General features: G+C 31.8%; 1 protein-coding gene across 2 annotated transcripts in view; it reads right to left on the bottom strand.

Annotated features, from left to right (window-relative positions):
- Prp40 (pre-mRNA processing factor 40) overlaps nucleotides 1–25118 on the bottom strand; it is a 149441-nt gene that overhangs the window by 118472 nt on the left and 5851 nt on the right. For both annotated transcript variants that reach the window (XM_085822344.1, XM_085822345.1), the window contains exons 2-3: nucleotides 21463–21543; nucleotides 13486–13693 (exon numbers count right to left, since the gene is read on the bottom strand). In XM_085822344.1, the coding sequence (XP_085678470.1) occupies nucleotides 13486–13693; nucleotides 21463–21543 (289 nt within the window). The remainder of the gene's footprint in view (nucleotides 1–13485; nucleotides 13694–21462; nucleotides 21544–25118) is intronic.

The raw sequence follows: 25118 nt of genomic DNA, 5'->3' as shown, positions 1-25118 counted from the left end.
TTTATATTTATATATATATTTTTTAAAGTTGGGACTTGAACCAAACTGTCAGACTTTTAAAGCTTATTTTACATGGTGGTTATTATTAAAGTTCCACTTTGAAATGGTCATAAAAGGAAAACTACCGGACCAAATGTTATCAAACTTGAGAATCGTGTAAAGGAGGTTATGAGAATTTATTTTCGGCGGAAAAAAAAAAAGAGTTCAAAAACTCACCATCAGGGGAAAAATGGCGCTGTATACAATATTGTTAAATGAAATAAGACACGAAAACATCTGTTTAAAATGTGTTTAATATTTTCCGAAACGTGTTACAAAGCATGTTCAATGTAGCGTCCAGCATTTTCCGAAAGCAATTTAAATCATGTTACTGCATTCTCAACAGCAGCTCTTAGCATATCAGGTTTGGTTTTGGTTTGGTTTATTAGATTACGGCAAAGCACTCGAGGGCTATCTGCCTTAAGGGAGGGATGCCTTCGTGGAGGATTTTTTAAGGGAAACTGGCTCGTATACACATTACACATAGCATATCAGGAGGAAAGTTATCAGTGTATCACATTTTTCATTTCTGCCAAATTGTTTAGATTATCACCATAAACAGTGCTTTTGAGATAACCTCATAGACAAAAGTCACAGAGGTTAAGGTCTGGTGGGAAGAGGGGAAGTGTTGGCCTGTAAGACGTTCATTTGTGAAATGTTGCCTAAGTAACTATGCGACACTCTTGAGGTGGTGCCCAGCCCTGCATAAAAATCGTAGTATCTAAAATGCCACGTTACTGCAGTTCATGTATCACGAAACATTTTAATACTGGCTCTAAGAAACTGCAATCGCAGTGGTCCAGCTGTCGACTGCTCTTCAGAAAAAAAATGGTTCAGTTATAAAACTAGCTGTCATTCAACAGTAAACGGGGTGAAATGACTGTTATGCAATTGAATGCAGTAGGAGAATGCAATGGAACTAGATAGATAACATGAGAGATTTCTTTGGCCCAAATCGATTAAAAGCGTTTTGAATCAGTATCTTCATGTTTTAGTCCCGAATTCAGGCTTAAAAAATTACAAATTAGCGATCTGTAAGAAAACGATTTCCAGATTGTACACACTTGTGAGAGTGATTTGCAATCTCACATTTTCTAATCGCTAATTCGTGGTTTTCACGAACGAAATTCTCACTTACAGGGATGGCGCACTCGACATTTATCGAATTTAACATCTTTAAATAATAATTTGCCTACTTCAAAGTTTCTTAAGGGTATACAACATATTAAACCCGTTTAACAAAAGGTTAAGTTAGATTCCGACCCATATTTCGTTTAACAATATTGCATACAGCGCCATTTCCCTCCCTGTTGGTGAGGTTTCGAACTTCCTTTTTTTCGCGGAAAATAAATTCCCATGACCTCCTTTACACGATTTCCAAGTTTGATAACATTTGATCCAGTAGTTTTCCTTTTATGACCGTTTCAATGTGGAACTTTAATTATAACCACTCTGTATATTATTAAATTTTAATTTGAAGCTATGCATTATATGTATACTATGCGTAAAGTTTTCGCTTTTATGGAAAAATAAAAAATCGAAGCAAATATACTTAGTATAATGGACCAAAACTGAAAACATTTCCCCTCCCTCCGAAAATAAAATATTAAAATTTCGAACTTGAATTTACTGGGTTATCGAAATATTTAATTTGACTTATCTTCTAAGTCCTAGTTCCGACAACAATTCCGTCAAAAATTCCAAATTACTTAAGCTGAAGTAAAAGATTTAGTACATATTCACTGTATGTTAATAAAGTAATCAGAGTGTAATAAAAATAGATTATAGAATTTACGCTGATGTAACTTTTTATCTGACTGCACAACACGTAATGGAAGAGAAGGTTTGTAGAGATCTGTTTTTCACATGCCTCTAAAAGTAGATGTCATATTAATTTTGTCTCTTCAATGTCAAAAAACTTTCCTTTGAGAGGCAACTTTAGTTTTTGAGAAAGAAAAAAAATCACAAGAAGACAAATTTGAAGATGCAGGACGATTGAATATACATACTTATTTTCCGATCACAAGCGGTTCTCTGACTGGTTATTGAATAATGAAAAGATGCATTGTCATGCAATACAAAACATTTGGAATACGTTTTCTGGCTGAATAACGTAAGATTAAAAGTCATCTGCTTAATTCACATCCATTTACAAGTCAACTACTCGGGCAATTGCAGAATCGTTTTGATCCTGAGCTTATAAGACAAACCTAATATCACTGGATTTAAACACTTCTTTAATCTTCCGAGAACGTTCCTTCTTTAGCTCATATTCCAAGAATATTAAAGTGAATACAATTATTGCCAAAGAAATTGAATATTCATTTGCACTACGGCTTGGTAGTTTACTAACGAGTTAACAAAACTTAAATTCTCCTTTTTGTGTCAAAGAATACAACAATATTTTAAATATTTACAAATAAAATATTAAATTGGAGATTTAATTGGAGCCTCATCAGTTGCCTAGCATTTGAAAAAGAAAATATTGTTAAATACTAATTGTTTGCTGCTCAGTCTAACCCAGGCTGCATGGTTGGTTTTCGTAGTTTTTTAGGTTCTCTTTACAAAGATTGCCTATGAAAGCATCTTAATCAAATAGCTCCCATGTTCTTTCTATGTTCAAATAACCAACTAACCTAGTTTAAGCTCGATTTCCAAGTGAAGTTACTAGTAAAATCCGAATAATCATTAAAAATCATGTAGCTTGCCAATCGGGAGTAACATGAAACATACGGCGCCAATAATTGAAATGTTGTTACGGTACGCTGTTTCTTAACTTAGATGGTCATTCCTTAATTAAACAGCTCACCAACAGCCGAGCGGTAAAGACGCTGAACACTGGTAGTTCGGTTCGAGTTTCGAATCTCGCGAACGGGCTGGCCGCATGGGCGGTTTCGTATTTTTCCCCATGTGTAACGTGTATATGAGCCAGTTTCCCTTAGAAAGTCCTCCACGAAGGCATACCTCCCTTTAGGCAGATAGCCCACGTGTGCTTTGCCATAATTAAATAATCCAATTCAATCCTTAATTAAATATAATTGATTTGTAAATTCTACTAGAACTGACGGTAAGACTTGAAGTGGAAATAAGTAATATGGTGTGCAATCTTGATTAATATAAAATTAAAAATATTTGCATAGAAAAATGTTTGCATTCAGACAGAAAGTTTTTTGAAATATTTGCAATTACTTTATAAGAAAGATTTATTAATAACAGCAATAATTACTTATTATATTACTGATGATTAGGATTCAGTTCTTGACAATTACATTCTAAATTAGAATTTTAAGGATATAATGAAAATACGCTACGCACAAAAATACATTTTAGGAAAAATATGATTTATTATGTTTTAAAACTTCTTAATTCATTTAGTAAACATCGTATCCTCGTTGTTTATTGAATCCTGAATGTTGGGTGGCGTTTATAGAATTATTCTTACTTGTCCACAGAATCTGCTGACTTATCCAGCCATTAAGTAGCTGCAGATCATTTCTACATAACCATTGAACTTCCATTAATTCAGTCTCTAGAGGGCTGTATGTTTATATCATAATTTGACTTTTATAAAAATGATTATTCTAAATATTATGTTTCTATAAAAATATACTGTGCTTTAAAAATGTGGATGATAGTATCAGCCGCTCTTTCGGCCACTTCAAAAGCAACCGTTTGTTTAGAAATAAATTATGCAGTTAATGTCATAAAATTCAAATAAATATCAAACGAAAATTCTCAGTTTTAGACAATTCGATTTAAACGAAGTAAAGTAGCAGACGATAAAACGCCGAAGGTAAAAATTTACTCTTACAAAAACTTACTCTTTAAATTTTTAAAAAAAAGAAAAGATACGAGAGAAATTAAAAAAAAAATAGTTAAAAATTTGAATAATATCATCTATAATTTAAAAAAATAGCCTTTCATATAGTATTAATAAATATTTATTACGCATCATTGAGGGAAAAAATGTTATATAATTAATTCTCCGTAAAATTTTACTTGAAGTTTAAGGTTAAAAATAGCTGTGGCAATTCAGCGTAACAAAAATCTATAGACCACATTTGGCGTTATTATCGCTCAAAAAAAAGGTGCCAAATTTCAAAACGCGAAATTATGTAAATTCATGTATATCTTAGAAAATTTTGAGTAAAAAAGCCTAATTTTTTGCAGATATGCTTAAAAATACACCTACTTTAAGATGATGGTAAAAATTTTATAGGTTATAATTCAAAATTTTTTTCGAAAAATCTATAGAAATTATTTAAAAATAAAAATTTAAAAAATAAAATGCAAAAAATGGGTAAATTTTATTTGGAATGAACCAAAATTTCGAAATGTGGGAGAAAAAATCAAAAAAATTTAATAAAAAAAGAGATATTAATAAATATTTGCCAAATTCAATTAACATTGAGGAGCTAAAATTTTGAGAGCTAATATTTTAAAAACTAATCGTACGATTTTTACCAAACTTGGTATTCTGGCATAATTTGAGTCGTAGAATCGAAATATGTAAAAAAAAATGGTATGTTATTTCAGAAAAAGTCCGATTTTGTGTCAAAATACCTATGTTAGAATAGTACTATATATAAATCTAATATATATCCTAAGTCGCGCTTTCGAGACATGAAAAATGTAGTTTGAATTTTGTCAATCGCCCCAGTAGAACGGGAGATATAGCACTGTCCCATTTTTTTTTTTTTTTTTTTTTTGAGCAGTGTACAAGCATATTCGGAAACTAAGTACCGTTTCATTCTAGCGCCGCCACATCGCTGTGGTAGGCATCCCGCGCATGCGCATTAGTCTTTCTTGTTCACTGACTTTCAATTGTCGCCATTTTGGTTGCTCTATGTTGTGTTTTCAGTTTGCTGTGCACATTCAAAATGTTTAACACAGTTAGTTCTCCCGCTCACTGCGAGATTCGTGCCGTGATTAAATTTTTGAACACGAGGAATGTTAAACCGGCCGAAATTTATCGTCAAGTGACAGAAGTTTACAGTGAATACGCGATAAGTGATGGAATGGTGAGAAAGTGGGTAAGAATGTTTAATGCAGGTCGAACAAATGTCGACGCCGAGGCTCGGAGCGGTCGGCCTTCTGTTGTCACCGATGATTTGGTAAGGAAAGTTGATGAAGCAATTCATGAGAACAGATGCTTCACAATGACAACTCTTTCAGAGGCATTTCCGCAAATTTCACATACTGTTTTGTTCGAAATTTTGTCTGACCGCTTGAATTATCGCAAACTGTGTTTCCGATGGGTTCCAAAAATGCTGCTGGTGTCACTCAATCGTTAATTCGACAGTTTCATTGGGAGCAGTTCGATCACCCGCTGAACAGCCCGGACTTGGCGCCGTCCGACTATCACTTGTTCCTGCACATGAAGCACGAGCTTGGTGGCAAGCGCTTTGGATCTGACAATGGCACGAAAAATGCTGTGGAGTCGTGGTTATCGAAACTGGCGGGAAGTTTCTTTGACGATGGTATACAAAAACTGGTCACCCGCTATGACAAGTGTTTGATCATTGGTGGAAACTATGTTGAAAAATAATTTAAGACATGTATTTTCATGTAAAAATAAAATTGGATTCGAAAAAATTGTTTTACTATTTTTTTTTTTTTTCAAAACGGTACTTAGTTTCCGAATACACCTCGTACCAAATGGCGAAGAATGTATTCAAGAAAATGAGAATGGAAGTAATCATGAATTTTTAGTTCACGTGATACTGATTCAGAAACTGATATAGGTTCTGAAAATGAGAGTGAGAAGGACATAAATTGTTTTATGGGAAAAAATATTAAGAACAAATATATATATATATATATATATAAAGAAAAAGATATAGTGTCTGCCCAGCAAAAAAGCACATAAAATCGAAAATGCACTGCACCGAATGTGAGAAATATTTGCATTTGAAACACACAACACTTTGCTGCTGCATTTTTTCTCTGTGTCTATAGCGCTAATAAAGAAAACTAAGAATTGATACTGAGTAAAGGCATACTACTTTTTCCTATGCTAGTATATATAATATGATTTTCTATAATTAAGACACAATAACACGCCGAATAAATACTAATTCAGAAGTCAAACAACAAAAATCAACATCTTCAGCTGCAAAACCGGTTGCGGTTTTGCAGCTGAAGATGTTGGTTCGGTAAAACCATCGAAACTAGTCCTGTGAAAATTTTTGTAAATTAACGCTGATTTTTGTTGTTTGACTTCTGAATTATGATTTTCTATGTCTGTAAGGAATTTTATTTCATAAACATTTAGGAAAATTAAAAATTTTAATGTGCCTATTTTTTAAGTTTGATCATAAAATTTATTAACATAGATGTAATACTATTTCTGAAAATTTTTCAATTTTTTTTTTTTCAAAAACCACAAATCGGGTCTTTTGGACAGAGTGTGCGCGTTTGTGTAACTCATATGAGTGTGTGTGCTCCTGGGTTAAATTAGGGTTCATGTAACTCTGAATTTTTACATTTTAACAAGTAATTCAAACTTATATCCTTGCAGACATATTTAAAATTCTTTAATGTCTCTGTTATACAGCACACATTTCATAAAAGACTAACTGAAAATCAAAAAGGAATTTTTTTTTTAAAAATTTACCTCTAATGGTTATATGGCCAAAATCAATTCAAAAAATGCATTTCTGTATGAAGGATTTCATTTCCTACTTAGTAAGAGCTGCTATATCATTAAAACATCTCATTCTCAAACATTATTCATGACAAAGTAGAGCTTTCTACTGGCATTTTACCTTCCATTGGTAGAAACTATTATAGTTGCGTAAAATGTTGATATTAATTAATAATATTGACAAGTTTATTAATTTAATAAAAATTACATATACCTTAATATATGACTAATAATAAAAATAATTAATTATGATTTCATGATTTACTAACATGCGATTCTAAACTGGAAAAAAAAAAAAAAAGTTTTGTTTATTTATATGACCATATTTCTATCAGCTTGCATTTAAAACTAATTCTTCAAACAATATGAATCCTTTCATTTCAGATAGCCCTTACATGCTTTTACCTTAACCTATAATTGATTACACAAACAAACCAAGTTAATTAATAACTTTACAAAAATGAAAAAAATCAATCTGCATTGAATTATGACTTTCTCCTAATTTCTCCAATCAGATAAGCTGTGCTATTGTAGACAATAAACTACACTTGATTCATTAATTATAGCTTGTTTTATACACTTCGGGAGATTGTTTTTAAACAGAATTGCTTGCTAAACATGAAACTAACTGAATGTAACTTGCAGACATTAATTAATGCTGCTATGTTTAATTCCAGATGTTGTACATCAATAGCCTCAATTTAAGGATTTTATGAGCAGAAAGGAAATTACCCCTTAACTGCAGCGAGTGTATATATATGCCTTGCTCAGCCGATGTGTTAACTGCCCTGAGTGTTATACATCCTTCTGAAATACTATCATTTGCTTTGCACTGCTACAAGTAAAATTATTTGCAAAGCTTTGGAATGCAACACCACAATGAACTTGACAGAGTGCGCGGAGTACGATAACCATTTCAGAGAAAGATGGGGTTCAGGAATTGGAGAGGGGGATGTTTCTGAAACGGTGAAAGTAATGACTACGGGGCATTTGCTGGTGTTTCTGTTTGAGTAATGCATATTTTTTTTTATTCTATGTCTTTCGTTTTTATTTACTGTGTGGTGTTGCCATGGAAACACCGTATGAAGTTTTGTGAGTTCTGCGCATGCCCGCCTCCGATGAGCGGCAGATGGTAAGGAGAGAGCGGTGTGTATGGAGCGCAAATTTCCCTTCTCATCGGAATGTTATTATTGATGTGTAAAATAAAGATGATATATTTTATACTTGTGTCTTGCCTCACCATGGAACTCCTACAACTGTTTGTAGTAGATGCCAGGAATAAAGAAAGATGTAACGGATGTTTCAAACCCACTTATCTTTTTTGATGAACTGCTCATGCTTCATACTGTTACTGAAACTAACCATTTTGCAGATGAGTATATGAATCAAAACTCTGCAAAAGAAGCATTCAACCAGTTCAGAAGAAATATATGATTTTTTAGGTATACTGATTTCAAAAGGTATAACACTGAAACCTGATACTGCACTTTATTGACCTAAAAATAAATTGATTGAAACTCCATTTTGGGGATCTTTTATATTACACACACATTATTTTTATTATACTTTATTCAGTGAAAGTAAGCAGTTTTTAGAAACTAAAATGTGCACTTATTTCCTCCTAATACATAGCATATCTATGCCCACCTTTGTGAAAACAGCGGCACTGGGGAGTGAATCTTGTACATTTTCTGTGGCAGTTAAGGGGTTAATAAAAAAAAAAAAATTATAGTAGAATTTGTCAACAGCAGAAATGCTGTCTGTAGATCTCGTACTGAAATAGCACAAAAAAAAATATGCAACGCTGACAGCAACGGTAAAAATAAGTAGCAAGTGGTCTTAATCTTTTCACAAGGAAATTACAAAATTACCTCATCGTTTATAGCAGGGCTTCTTAAACTTTTTTCAGTCGTGACCCCTTTTTATCACTGAGATTTTTTTTCCCAACCTCAGGACCCCATAATATTTACAAAAATTTTGTGAGACCCCATAAGCATTGCAAAAATCCAACACACGCGGAAGTGAAACTGTCATTTTTTTCACTTGTAATATAATATTGCAGTTTTAGGTCATTAACTTTAATTTCTAATTTTAAGATATAGAACAGTGTGAAAATTTTAAATAAGTAACAGATGAAATGACAGCATTGTGTGCAAAGCAAGTAAAATGAAGGTTTATATTATAAAAAGAATGTGTCGAAACGTTTCCGTATTTTCTTTGTCTATATTGTCTTATCTTTATTTATTTTCAGATACATTGTGTAAAAATATTTGTTAAATGTAAAATTATTATAATAACTTAAAGAAATATCAAAAATGCTAAAATTTTTGGTGACCCACAGTTTAAGAAACTCTGGTTTACAGGATAATTCAGCTCTGTTTGGGGGAAAAAAGGAACCTCAAGAAGACAGACCTTTAATACATTAATCCAGTAAGGTGGATTTTGTCAGTAAAATAACTCCATATGACAATCAGACATTTGATATGGTACTAGCAAAATTCTTTCCTAGTTCTAACATTCCATTCTCTATTAATGAAATAAATTATTCCTTTTCTATATGATCAGTTTGCTAAGCTTACATGTTCCTGAGAAGAAACAAATACCTGGATTATATATATAATTTATGGGACTAAGCCAGAGATTCAAAAGAAAGTCTACGGTAAAATGGTTACAGTTATTCCAAATGGAGTAACATCCTTAATGATCCTATCGATACTGATGCTATTCATGCTGCTACTGAAAATACACTTTTCTAACTTTATAAATAGAGGATGTTGGAAAAAACTACAAATAATTGTGCACAAAATAATAGCCAGAACCGCAATATCAAAAGTCCAAAAGGCATAAATCTCATAATGACATACTTGCCAACCTATGACACTAAAAAAAACGGAAGACTTTTTTAAGAAATCAGGAGATTTTTCACAATGTTAAAAAGACTTTTTAAATGATAAAAATATAGTTTTTAATAACGAATTAACTTTAAATAGTTACTAATTCTTAAGTGCAAGCAACACAAAATACCTTACACATAAAAAAACATTTTTATTACTTGCATCGTTTGGGGGGGAAGACACTTTAATCAGTTTTCGTACAAATGTTATGAACAGTGGCAGATTTTGCTTTTGTTAAGAAAGAAACTTCATAATTTTGTTCATAGCAATTGCCACGTAGGCCTGCTTTCACTAATAAAAGTTTTTCTAATGCGTCATCACTAATATTAGTTATGCAGCTGTTGGAACTGTTTCAATTTTTCCTTCCTTTTAGAACTCCTTTCAAGATAATAATAAATATCAACAATGTGTTTATCCACATTTATTGGTAAAGAAGCTGCCCCTTTTTCAGCTGCTAAATTTAAGAGGTGACAGGTGCACCTCATAATCTGCAAATCTGAATTTTCTTTTCTTAAGATGCCTGCAACAGTCTTCAAGCCTATTATTACTGGTGCATTATCGGCACCAAGTGCTAAGCAAATTATCCAGAGGGATTGCATTTTTTTTTAAAGTTTTAATAATTAGCTGTGCTATATTAAAGCCTGTCGAATGTCCTTCTAAAGTGGGGACAGAAAGTAAACTTCACTCAATTTCTGAAGACTCTGGATTAAAAAAAGAAACAACAATTGGATACAGTTTTGAATCAGTATTATTGCTTCCATTCGTAAAGAGGCAGGACGGAGCTGTTTTAATGCAATCAATAACTAAAGATTTATTTTTCAAACCCATTTCTTTAAAAATTGCACCTGTTTCGGTCCTTGCACTTGAGTATTTCTTAGCGATTTCACTATCGGGAAACATTTTTCTAAATAAAGCTGCAGTGTGATCCGATGCATTCAGTGGCAGGTTGTGCTCCAGTAAAAAGGCAGAGAACAGACATTCTGCAATAGTAACTTTTCGGTCCTTTGTTTCCGAAGAAAAATTTAATTTTTCATTTATTTCAAAACAACTCATGTTGTCTTTGTGTTTTTGTGTACGCACATGTTTGAGAACATCCGCCCTTCCACCACGCAAAATCGAAAAATCGCAACGACAGACGGTACACATCGCAAATTTATTACATTTCCTTGAGGAAATAATGGAAGGAAAGTCAACTGTGTACGATTTTTGAAACGTACACGAGTATTTCATCTTTCTCACAGACATAACAAAAGATGATAATTTCTAAAACTATTTCCTGAGGCACGTGTACTCACACAACTCAGGACAAGATGAACGAAATAACTAAAGAACATACAACTAACAGCTTTGAGCTTGCTTTGTGCTCATCGGCCGATATATGCCAGATGACACGCAATGGAGCTCGATGCCCACTGGAGAACTGGAGAACGACGTTTCTGGATACGTATGCTCTCACTTACAAAGCAGAAATTCTCATCTGATTCGCAAGGTTTTGTTTTAGATATAATCTAAATAAAATTCAATAGCTTTCAGACGTCCAAAATCACTTTTTTTTTTTTTTTTTTTTTTTTGGTTCATATAATGAAGTATTAAGCCAAGTTCCATAAAAATCGTGAGAAATTTTAAGAATAAGAAAAAGTCAGGAGAAATATATTGTAAATCAGGTTGGCAGGAGAGTGGTTGAAAATCGGGAGTCTCCCGCCTAAATCGGGAGAGTTGGCAACTCTGTAATTAGTATAGAATGCAATCAATGAGGAAGAAGATTCATGAAAAAAGATGATTTCAATTTTTACAACTTATTATTATTAATCATCTCAACATTCAGAGTGATAAGTCTTTTGATTTACTAATGAAATGCTGTATTTAAGCAACATTTATTAGCTAGATTTGTACAGTTATATTTTTTTTACTGTTTTCATAACCTCATATTTGTTAGGATAACATTTAGATCATTGAAGAATAACAAAAAATACATATACTTTACGTAGCAAGTTAGTGTATAATAAGTTAAGAGAAATTTCGTGACCAAAAAGTGGTCATGTATCTGAGAGTTAATTTTCTTCAATAAGATATACCAACACCTGATATGACGCAAGTGATATCTGTTCAAAAATCAGATATCTGATTTAAAGGGATATCCATATGCTGTGAAGATAAAAACACCCAGTAAATGAGGTCAAATAATCTGGTCACATGTAATAAATTTTGTAAATAATTACACATACCTAGAGATCATGAAAATGACAGCACACAAATGAATGCTTGATGTAAAAAATTATATTATGATAAACAAAGAATTTTGGTGCCTTAAGATACAATTTTATGCAAAAACATCTCTTTTTCTTCCAGTTAAGTCTTTTCCTTGCACAATGAAGGCACAGCTTACAAATACTGCTAGTTTTGGAGGAGGTGAAAGGTTAACGGTCAGCCAAAAGAGTTTGTTAAAGTGTTTTTACATTCTTGCTGACTCCTACTAACAGCCCCTTTTTAGCTTTATTATCAAACATCAATTTCTTCGCACTTATGGCATATGCAATTCAACGGCAAAACTCTAAAAAAGTATACCAGAGCACGTTTAGAGTTCCTGATGCAGTGTTAAGTGTTGGCATTCATTTTTCTTTTTTTTCAGTCTTTTCTCAGTTCTTCATACCAATGTCCAGTTTTCTTACTAGGATGACTCTACAAAACCTTTCATTATTATTAACATCTTGTGTGTTTACGTTATTATTAAAAATCATGTTCTTGGCACTTACGCATATAAAATTTGATTCAACAACAAAAGCCCAAAATATTTAAAAACAACGTATCTTTAGAATTTCCAATAGACGGTGTCACATGGAGATAATTTGTTTTTCCCGCACAGTGTTGCCGCTGCTCGCTTTGAAACCATTGAATTTTTTAATCAAAAATTCATTAAAGGTTTACAAAATATGAAATAGACAATAAAACAAATTCAAAATTTGGGCTTCCAAGTACCCATGTTCGGGTGCAGAACTACATTATTCAAAATTTGATGGCTCTAGGTATCGTTTTTTTTTCACAGTGCGAGAAACATGCACACATTCATGCAAATTCTTCATTACTTAATTCCTTTAAATGCAGAACATTTGGTGGCAACAATCTAAAAGATGATATGCCATTTATGGTGATTCATCACAAAATGTCGTTTCGAGACTAATGTCTCTTTGAGCTATTCGCAACGTTTTGCAAAACTGGTTCTCAGCTACAGATAGATATCTTTGTATAAAACATCAGACCAAATCTGAATAAGCCTGTTGCTAAACCTTTGAATAAATATTATAAATAACACAGATGAACTTGCTTAATCATGTATTGTGCGAGTTTCTGCCAGTTAATTCTACTTCGCGGGAGAAATTAATTTATCATAAAAAAGTTGTTTTTTTTCCTTGCTTTATAATCTTTGACAAAAACTTGCCAACACTGTGATAACAGCAGCTGAAAATAGTTTACTTTGCACATTCTTTGCCATAACCATGCATCGTTACTACCATCTTCCAAAAAATATTCATCACAACACTAAAAGAAAAGTGTATAAAATATATATAAAATGTTAGTGCTTATTCTCAGATTAGGAAATGGACTTACACAACAGTTTTCAACTGCAATTATTTAAAAGCAATAAAATAGCTGTAGAAAGAATTTCTTTCTGTAGAATTCTCTGAAATTCATTTAGCTTTTTTTTTTTTTTTTGAAAAAGTTATTTTCATTAAAAGTACAGATAAAATAAGAATTTTTTAAACACATATTTTGAAAACCTCTCATGCTGCAATACACTCAGTTCTTTAATGATCAATTTTTTTTCCATGCAATGCAACTTAAAAACAACTTCAAAATGTAAAGAAAACTTATTCAGAATACTAATGACAATAAAGAATATATACAAACCTGGAGGAGCCATAGCTGGAACAGGTGCCATAGTTCTGAAAGCAGGCATAGGAAATCCTGCCCCTGGCATCCCTGGAGCAGGGAAAGGACCAGGTACAGGCATCCCTGGTGTACCAGTAGGTGGCATCATCATAGGAGGGCGCATTCCTTCTCCACCAGGGCGCATTGGAGCACCCATGAAGTTTGGTGGCATGGGAGGTGGAGTCATCTAATACACAAAATAATATTTAAGAATACTGTCATAAATTAGAAGGCCACATATAATACAAATGAAAACCTGTAAATAGATTAAAAACTGCTTAAGATAATAATAATAAAAAATACCTATGAATTGTTTAAGATAATAAAAAAAAAATACCCTTGAATAGTTTCAAAAGGGGTTACCAAACAGCAACACAGTTATATTTTATAATGAGTAATGCTACTGCTCACTAAAGGCACATCTAAATAATGTGAAAAGAGCAACTGTGCTGCAGGAATGTAGATTAGAGAAGCAAGAGGGCTAAACTGTACTTTTTTGTGTGTGTATTGTTAGTTTCTAGAGGCAAAGAATGAATGAATGCTGTATCAGAGAAAAAGAAAAAAAAATATATTTACAGTTATTTACAAGAGATAATGTTTAATATTGGCAACAATTGTTCAAATGAATAACCACCAACTGCAATATATGCATCAGAACAAAACAGGGCTCATTTACTACAATTAAAAGAAAGCATTCCTCCTGCAGCAAACCATTTGACTTCCAATCATGTGTAGCATTATAAATTATTTTTTTGCCAAGTTTTATCACTTCTTAAAGCAGTGGCCATCTTTCCAGTTATCCTGTATATATGTAAACATACTAAAAATATGCTAAATTATTCATATATTAAGGGCTGTTATTATGCTTGATGACTGCAGTTCAAGTTCATAAATAACTGCAATGAGGTGAATTTTAACTTTTTAAATTTTCATATTTGCTGAAAAAGAGTTAATTTAGCGGTTTTACATTGAACTAATCTATAAGAATTAGCTTGCAATACTGTAAATCATTTTAAATAAAAATAAATAAAGAAGTACCTTCCCCTCCCCCCCCCAAAAAAATTAATACCTTTTCCCTGCACAAACTCATATGATATACTTTTATCTGGCAGTCATCCTAGTCAACACACTTCATCACAATAACCACCCAGTAAAAATATTTCATACTAATATATGCAAGAAAAAAAAAAAAAAAAAAAGGGTGCTCTTCTGTTATCAGGGCTGGATTCAGAAATATATGTATGTGTTCATGTATACATGTAAATATGTATGTAGGTATGCATGAGTGCGTATATACACACACATACAGGGTGGCACAAAACTATATGTCAAAAATGTAAAGGCAGGTAGAGGGCAACTAAATAAGCAGATTTCATATAGGAATGCATGGGCGTAGCCAGCTCAAATTGCGGGGGAAGGGGGGTGCCCGTTACGACTCCTATGGCTATACTGTTCTACCTATTACAGCATCCTCAAGTATATAGGAATTATTATGTTATGAATATATTGTGCTAATGGCAGTTATTTTAATATAAATAATAATTATATTATGAATCTTATTAATAAAATCATGTAACATAATTATGGATATATTGCATTTCATTATTGCATTTATAATTATTACCTTACAATCATATTAAATGCATAATATTTCTGTTTTAAAATTAATTAAACATTATTATTAAAATATTAAAAGAATTATGATATTCATTTTTTTTGGTTACATAATACAACTATAAAGATAAATAAATATATAAAATCTATATTTCTGTTGTATATAATAAAGATATTGAATAAAATACATAAAAGTTGTAAATACATCATTTATTCTGAACGTGAAATTAAATTACAAATAAAAATTTAAAAAAAAAAAGAAAAAGAAGGCAAACATTTTTCTGGCCTTTCATTTTGGTTCGGCATTTAAAATATTCCCGAATACCACTTTCTGTGGCTGTAAACTGGGAAACACGTATATCAATAATTTTGACAATTGATATTCCTTTGGTATAATTAATGTTCCTTAATACCAAAGAATTTCTGCGCTCTTCCGTCATAGTACCTCTATTATAATTTCCTAACCTTTTCAAAGCACCGGCGGAACATTAACATTCGCAAGATATTATCAGCAGTGTAGCTGCTATGTGCAAAAGTACATTAGTATTTGGTAAAAAGATTTTATTCAAAGCTTTTAAAAACAAAACACTGGTGTGCCGGGAACTTTGCTTGGGGAATAGACATAAAATGCTGTTGCCAATGTTTCATCTCTTCTTTTAGAAGTTTCGGAGAGGGTAAATCACCTTCTAAGGCATTTCTCCCGTCTTCTTAGCATGCCTACGTAGTGTAATGGTCAGGACGCTCAGAGCGTATTCAAAAGGACAGTGATTCAAGTCCCAGGGGGGGGGGGAAGCACGGCTCATTTTTTATCTCTCCTGCTTTAAAAAAATACCTAATGTCTTTATAGTGGCACCCGAACTAAAAGGTGGTGAATGATGATTCCTCACTACCAGGATTTGGCTATTGGGTCCCCAAAACCTCAGTCGCCCTTTAAAAGGAGGAGTATATAAGGTATTTCTCCCGCCTTCTTAGCAAGCTTTCGCGGTGTAGTGGTCAGCACGCTCGACGTGAATTCGAGGGATCCGTGGTTTGAGTCCCGGCGAGGGCATTCCTCCTTTTTTACATGACTCCTGCATAAAAAAAAAAAAAAAAACCTAATGACTCTACAATCTTCAACTTATTTACCACAATTTCATTTACATGAACAGCGCAAATTGATGGCTGTATGCAAAACAGGGATGATGCAGTCTTTTCTAAACTTGAAAATTGAGATGGTCAAGTAAAGGTATTGCTAAAATAGTTTTATAATAATTAAACACAGAATCACAATGAGCATTATATCGATAGAATTGCTTTAGAATGATGCGCGGCAGGTAATTAAAAATTGAAAATTTTACCACTTATCAAAATTTTCAGTTTCGATCAATACATTTAAATACACAATAGCACACACCGCATGCAATTTTGAATGCATTAAAATTTATTTTATCGTTATAATTATAGCTATTATTATAATAGCTATACTTACCACCTTAATGTTATAATTATAGCTATTATTATAATAGCTATAATTATATAATAGGATTATGTTATAGTCCAGGATTTTCAAATGAGGAGGGGGGAAATATTGCATAATATTTTCCACAACAGAAATTCTTCCGGTAGAAAATGTTCATTAGAAAATGTACAAGTGTTTGGAGAAAAGAAACCCAATTTTTTTGCACTTTTTTCTAATTTATGCTCTTTTTTTTTTTTTTTTTTTTTTTTTTTTTTTTCAGGGCGTCCCATATTAAGTGATTTGCATTAACTCAATACAAGTTAAAGCATTTTTTCTGGTAATACAACACACAGTGAAATTTGCAGGAAAAATATAGACTTTAGATCTGATCCGTTACTTTTCACTTTCTCATGAACAAATTGGCCGGATCCCTCATAGTTTATTTCCAAGGGCTGATTGGACCTCGCACAGTGATTCCCACAATTTAGTAAAATGCCTCGGTTCTATTCATCGACACGCCTAGCTTGTAGGAATCCTCACTGTGTAATTCTAAGTTGCTGTTGGAAGTGAAGAACCTTAAGAACTGATAAGCGAATAACCGCTTGACACCACTCGTGTGACAGGAAACAAGAGAGAAGGGTAAAATAACCCTTTATTATTCCAACTAAAGTTTAAGAAAACTCTCTTGGAGTAGTGCAATAAAGCCGACACTTGGGCTTAACTTAAGAAACTAAGAATTAAACTAAACTAATATTAACTAATGAGATATAGCCGAAGCTATCAAGATTCTAACAGAGTTGGCCCCTTAACGTTAATAGACTGTGAAACTATCAAAGGCCTAAAGCACGACTTGAGCATAATAACAGCTTATGAGAGAGTAACCTAAAAAGACAGATGCGTGCTATCCAGAATACCTATATCTCTCTCACTAAGTACGAAGAACTTCGCGGTTAAATACCGCTCTTCCTCATTATGTATTCAGACGTGATTCTAAAACTACGTTCTGGCCGGAAGTGGTAAGTTGAAGTTAGGAATTGATAGGAAAGGAAGTTTAACTCAAAATTTAACTGTTAATAAAATTAATATAATCCTTACAAGCTTTAAAACTGAAAGAAAAAAAAGCAGTTTTAAGAGTTTTGCAAAAATCGATTTTCTACACTATACAATTTAAAATTAATACCTATGGTTTTAAAATTTTAGGCCATAAATCTAATTATGCGATGTAAATGAACCATACTTTCGCATTCCCTTCCGAGGATAACTGTGATAGCCTTTAATATTAATATTTAATTTTTTATGTAGCTTTTCTCATTTGCATTATGATCAAAAAGTAAAATGCATTTGTTTTTGATAAATATGTTAGAACTATAGTGTAGAACATCGATTTTTGCAAAATAAAGCCCATACCAATAAAATTATTTTCCTTGAAAAGGGATGTTGTTGATTCGTGGTTTCGGCTTGATGTCAACGAAGTATATGATCTTACAATTACATCAAATTTTTATCATTATAATTAGTATTTCGTATATGCTTGCTACTGTTTTTTGAAATCAGTACAGAATAGCATACAAAGGTTACCTGTCTATGGGAAAGGATGCCATCCCATTTGTGGAGGACTTTCTAAGGGAAACAGGATTGTATTTACCTTATAGACAAGAAAAACAATAAAAACTCATTCCCTGATATTCTAACCTATGTCAAACTAGCACTGTTCAGCAATCTTATACATTTTGCACACTAATGGGCTATGTACATTTTTCATGCTATTTCAATTCTCTTGTTTTATACTTCCTTTTAATTGCTAATTATCTGATTATTTATTCCAACTGCAGCTGCACACAAAATAAATCTGAAAGCTTTCAAATTTGATATTATGCCCAAAGGGACGTGGTTTTTTTTTTTTTTTTTAAATGTTTTGTGTGTTACCTTTATTTATTAAATATCATGTTCTTCTCTCTTAAACCATAAAATTCAATTCAACAGCAATACCCCAAATAAACTAAAAAGAGCACACCTTTCGAATTTCCGATGCACAGCCTCTCGCGCTGGAGATAATTACCCCCCCCCCCCCGGTACAGTGTTGCCATTGCTCATTTTGAAATGAATGAGTTTCTTAATCGAAAATCCGTTAAAGTTTTACAAAACAGGAAATAGATAATAAACAAATTCCAGATGCTCATATTCGAATGAAGGACTATGTTATTCAAAATTTGATGCCTCTAGATATCGTTGTTTTTTCACAACGCAGCAAACATACATACATTAATTCAGATTCTTCATTATTTAATTTCTTTAAATATAATGCGGGGCTCTAATATTTGCTGGCAACAGTTTGAAAAGTGAAACGACGTTTATAGTAAACAAATGCAAAATACCAAAATGAAATTAATAGCCTTCTGGGAAATTTGCCCATTTGGGCTAATAATAAAATAAAACAAATTACTTGGCAGTGAATGATCTATCTACATATTTAACAGCATATGAAGTCTTTACTTGCCTTTTCAGTTTCTTTTGATTCATACTGCTTTACATACTAGCACTTTAATGCGACATTACTGTACACACATTCCTATACAAAATCTGCTTGTTTAGGTCCTCTCTACCAGCCTTTACATTTTTGACATATAGTTTTGAACCGCCTTGTATATGCACATACAACATACATAAACGCATTTCTGAATTAGGTCCCAATAACAGAAGGGTACCGAAAAAAGCACTGAATCTGAAGAGGGCATTAAATTTTTATTTGCTTTTCTTTTATTCTATTCAGATTATTTTACAACACTAAAATATCAAATTATCAAAATGTAAAGTTGCTAAATTAATGTGTGCACATCAAATATGAAATTATTAAGTCAAAATTCACCTCACAGCAATCATCTATAAGAATACGAACTAATCATTAATCATTATAACGGGTTGGGTTACTTAATTATGGCAAAGCACTTGAGGGCTGTCTGCCTAAGGGAAGGGATACCTTCAGAGCATTTTCTAAAGGAAACTTGTTCCTATACATGGATGGAACCACAAAAATATGGGGAAAACCACAAAAATACCCATGCAGACAGCCCACTTGTTGAGATTCGAACCCCAGACTGAATTACTACAATTCAGTGACTTTACCATTCGGTTTACAGTAGGCCATCGTCATAATGAGAATCTTAGTTGTAACTCTAGAATGTAATATGTATATTAATTACTACTCTAATGTTCATCAAGTAAGTTTAGTCTCACTTTAATGCTAAAATTATTAGACAAATTTTTGGTTATTTAATTAAAGTAAGTTATACTAATGTTCCTATTTATAGGAAAAGCATTAAAAATATTTCTTATTTGTCAGCTTTAGCAGATTTTGCTGTATCAAATAATTGCCTAAAAGTAATAAAACATGAAAGAGGTTAAATTTTTTTTTTCTTTTACCAAGAGAACATTTATCAAGGTAATTTTCAGATGATTCCTTACTTTATTCTTATGTACTGTCAATTCTGAAAATATTCATTTAGTTGTTGCTGATAAATACAGAAGGCACATCACAACCTTAACTAATTGAATTAAAAGACATTTGTTCCATTATAGCAGTTTTCATTTAAAGATCTTTATCCCCCAAAATCATGATTTTTTTTTTTTTGTTTTTTTCCCCCTAATTCTACAATTACTGAAATCTGACCTGCACCAAAGTTCTTCATAGCTATTTTCTTCAACGTTAGAAAATTTAGAGTAAGTGGGATTATACTGCAGAAATAATCTAGACAAAAATCCTACAAAGCAAAATCATGATCTTTCATTGTTTCTGAATTAAAGAAATGCTATGTTACTTACTTGAACAAACTTCGATCAGCGAATTCATGTGATACATAAATTATATATTATTGATAAAGTTTCAAATATTTAAAAGCAGTTGACTGCGTACAACAGTTCTACAAAAAATATTTACATAAGGTCTAAATTACATTATACAAAAATGTTACTGTATTAAAATGTTTATTTCTCTTATTTTCATTATAGTACTTGCTATAACAGTACATATTAGTACAACAATCTTGATACAGTTTAACAACTGTTTCTTTCTTTGCAAAAGAAAACAAATGATTTATAATTGCCAAAAGTAATTTATTACATTCATACATATTTTATGTTCCAATTAGGTGTTTATCTTGAAAATCAATGAATACGCCTACTTACAGGCGAGTTGTTATTTCTTTTCCTTTGGAGGAAATATGTGGCAATTGCTTTAAGAATAGATTTAGAACAGTTAATTTTATTAATGATTTTGAGGCAAAATACCATATTTTTGTAGAAATTTTACAACAGCTTATTCCATTGCAGCTAAAATTCAGTACATGTTCTAAAGTAAAAACAAAAAATATGGTGATTTGTCTATAAAAACTGCTGGATCTTTGAACACAACAAAAACAGCTCATACGAAAATGGTGGCAATGCTCTATAAAAATGAAGAATGTTATGCCCATTTAGCCCCCTTTATGAACATATGGCACTCATGGCACTTTTAATGACAGTTGACAAAAGTTTTTTCACACGAGCACTGATTGATTTAGCATTAAAAAGTGCATATCACAGGAACAGCTGCCTATCTTTAAAAAAAAGGGGGGGGGGAATGATTTATTTTAAGATTGTTATAAAAACTATATATTTTAAGATTGTTATAAAAACTGTATTCATAAAGAACAAAAATACATGAGGGATTATGAAGTTTTATATACCTTTCAACCAATCTGAATTTTTAGTTTTCATTTATGACATGAAAACAGAAGAATTAAAAATTTAAAGAATATCACATGCATTTTCTGAATGGAATCAAAAAAGATCAACATACTGCTTAAAAGTATGATTTTAAATTACATACATAGCACAATACAAGAAGTATATCTTTAAACAGTACATACACCAAATGGAGGTAGCGGTGGCATCATTAAAGGCCTAGTGCCTGGTGGCCCACTTGGTAAGTGTTTTGGACTGTTCGATGCCTGTGAAAAAGATAAAATATTAAGAAACAAATGATTAAAATATATACACACACCGCACACACACACATATATAGGGTGTTTCAAAATGCCAGATTAAAAAAAAAAAAAAAAATTCAAAACCACACAGATGGCTATAATGGAATGCAGTTTATAGAATGAATCAAAAGAAGAATTTTTCCCTGCAGAGAAAAATTTAGTTATATTACATCAAGTAATGATCACAGAATTATATTGAAACAATTTATTAAATATGAGAAATTTATTAATCAGTCTATTCACCTACTAGATTTAATATTGTTGTCACATTACTGTGATTGTGCTTGTTACTAACATAATTTGTTATTATTATTATTATTGATTAAAGATTTCTGAATGCACACATATTTTTAATTTGTTAACCATTTTGACTATGCCATTCCAACAGATTTTAATATCTGAAATTAATTTTAAAACTCTGTCCTTAAACATTTCAAAATTATTTTCACATTAGTATTTATATCATTATATTTTAAACTTACGTGCCCTCTTTCATTTCATAGCTGAGGCACATGCCTCACTTGTCCTCTACTTTTCATCTTAGCATCATCTTCAGAGGTTATGAAAAATACTATACATAAAAACTCTAATTCTGATGGATTTGTGTGTGCAAAATTTGGCCATTATAGATACACTATATCATACTGCGAAAAGTTGAAACTAAATATTTCTCCTCTGTCAGGTTCCTGTGAAACTACATCTTTCTACTATAATAATTGTCATTAGAAAAACTAAAGTTAAAATTACTATTCATTAACACAAGATGGCAAGTTTTTACAATTACTAATAGATACAATGCTAATTTACCATGCTTAGCTTTACATCATTTGAATAACATATGTTTAAAAAATTATTAAACATTTAATACAAAAAACATAATACTAGTAGACAAAACTTGTTTTCACTTGCTGATAAAAGTCATGCATTTTCAGTGGCATTAAATATAATTAAAATATACTGGTGGATACACTTAATTAAAATATACTGGTGAAATTCAGATTTAAGAATTTTTCTAATTTTTCCAAAACTAAGACTTCAAAATAATTCAAATTTTTATTTCCATGCAGGAGTTTAAGAAAACTCTTTGTAGTGTTAAGTTATGATGGGAAAAAAGTTAAAATTTTCTGTATTCTCTCTGGAATGGGGGGGGGACACAAAAGGAAGTTACTGCATATTAACACATATTTGTTGAATTTCTATGCTTAGTAATAAATAGTATTATATGATTTCTAGTATCATAATGCAAGACATTAGATAGGAAGAATTTGGATATTGCTATACATGGTCATCATCAATAACAAAGCATCTTCTGTTACTATTAATCTTTTTGTGAATGCAGTTCAAATATTTTAGGCCCACCAGAGCCTAACTCATAAGATTATTGAACATAGTTTGAACTGAATTCAGATCCCAGCAAACTGAATGCATGGAAGTTTCTGTGCTTTTTATCAACAAGTAACATAAATATTAGCCTGCTTATCTTAGAGAAGGCTTTCCATAAAAGCACTTCTCTTGAGCACATAATGCCCTCATCTGCTTCATGCTTTTACCTGACTATGCAAACAAATACTTGATTAAAACACACCATCAAATGGCATTCTTAAGATCAATCAATCAGAATTTATTATTATTTAACATTCATAAAAGAGAAAAATTCAAGATAAATCTTAATTTACACTAACCAATTAGCACAAGGTGAAAACTACAGTCTCTGAAACCAAAAATAAAATGTATAATAATAAATCATTTAATATTATAAAACGACAGTTTTAAAACATGGGAACAGAATAACAGTTCTAGTTATTGAGAAGGGGGGGATGGAAATAAAAGAATTAGCTGTTTTGATGGAATTTTTGAAGTAAGAAGTGGAAAAGGAATTATGGCTAACTAGAAATACATTTGATAGTGAAAGGGTAACCCTCAGAATATCAGAAGAGGAATTAATGAAAATAAATTTTATATTCTGACTGCTGCTAGTCTTTTGAATGTCAATGGTTCAAACAACAACAACAAAAAAAAAATTTGCGTTAAAAAACACTATTCCGAAGATTACAATGAAGCACCAAAAAAAAAAAAAAAAAAAAAAAAAAAAAAATTGTTTTAACGTAAAAAAAAAGATATGTAACAAAAAGGGCTAGTTTTTGCATTTCCTACAATGAAAAGGGTCATGCTTTGAAGCAGTAAAATACTTTATTTGCAGTAAATTTCATTGTATAACCAAGGTGTCATAAATCTAACCATTATAATCTCAAATATTTTATTCTTCTCCTTTAAAACTAATATAACACTGAAGGTATGTGTGTTGATAATATAATGGAAAAATTTACTCCTAAAATGAATTCACAGTATAAAAGAAAGAATTACCAGTCAGGTAAAAGCCTGAAGTCAGAAGATAAAATATCCACAGAACTTCTGCCTAATCGATGATAATTATCTTTCACTATTTGTCTTGTTCAACATCTTTTAAAATGTTGTTTACCTTTATTTTGTCAGTTACTGTTATTTTAAAAATATTTTTTAAAAAAACTTTATATTACTGTTGCCATCTACCATTTTCTTAACTCTCTTGCCGTAACCATGCACTTGAAAGTCGTTGGGTTACAATTATACTATTATGTGTCCAAGTTCTTCATTTGAATTAAAGGCAAATGTTGAAAAATCAGTTGAAAACCTGCACTCTGCCCAGTTTAAAGATCAGATCCTCACAAGTCAGTCCAATTCAACAGCAGTACTGTTACAAATGTTACAAGGTCATCTAAGAGTAAAATTGGTAGATGTATCTTGAAAGAAATCAATATTCTTATATTAGAGCCAAAGCAGCTATTAAATTATAAGTATTTAGGAGAGATACCTGTTATTCACATTTCATTTGGTGGGTTTGAATCTTCTCAATAGAAGCATCACCCTTTAAGAGTGTATTTGACTAGCTTAGATGAGAATTATTGCTACAATTTTGAAGTACTAGAGGAAAAAATATGCTGTAGCATAAGGAAGACCCCGTGAGAATGACAGATTATAAATTTTTGACATGCCTATAACTTCGACTGAAAGGCTGTCATGAGTCACATGAAGTTGATTTTGAGATTCATCTACTTACTGGAACAGATGCGGTTGGTCAACCCTTAAATGGAAAAAGACAACATTTAGCTAATGGGGTGCAGTTGGTACTCATTTAGGTTAGATGCATGGAGAAAATTCCACAGGTGTCCAAAGTATCCGAATCTTATTTGTTGATCATATCTCTGTTTACTAATGACATTATTCTATCAGACATATAAATTTAGAGTGTTCAGGTACTGTAGATGCAGTTGAAAGCCAAACTGCTGTGAAACTGCACTAAGCCATTTTTGAACTTTTATAATGTAGTTTAAAAGTTAATGATGAGGGAAGGTAGAAAGTACTGTTACCTTGGTTCAAATTGCATCTGACACTCCCCCACAATGTAAAGACTTAGCCGGAAGAAGACTGCACGCTACAATTAAGAGACAAAGGATTAACATTTTAGAAGCCTATCAAAGAAGTCTTACAAACGAGTTTAA

This window comes from Stegodyphus dumicola, chromosome 8 (assembly GCF_044657685.1).
Source record: "Stegodyphus dumicola isolate Sdum_Otavi_A_Nest chromosome 8, ASM4465768v1".
NCBI lineage: Eukaryota > Metazoa > Arthropoda > Arachnida > Araneae > Eresidae > Stegodyphus > Stegodyphus dumicola.
This window is presented reverse-complemented; position numbering and strand designations above follow the sequence as displayed.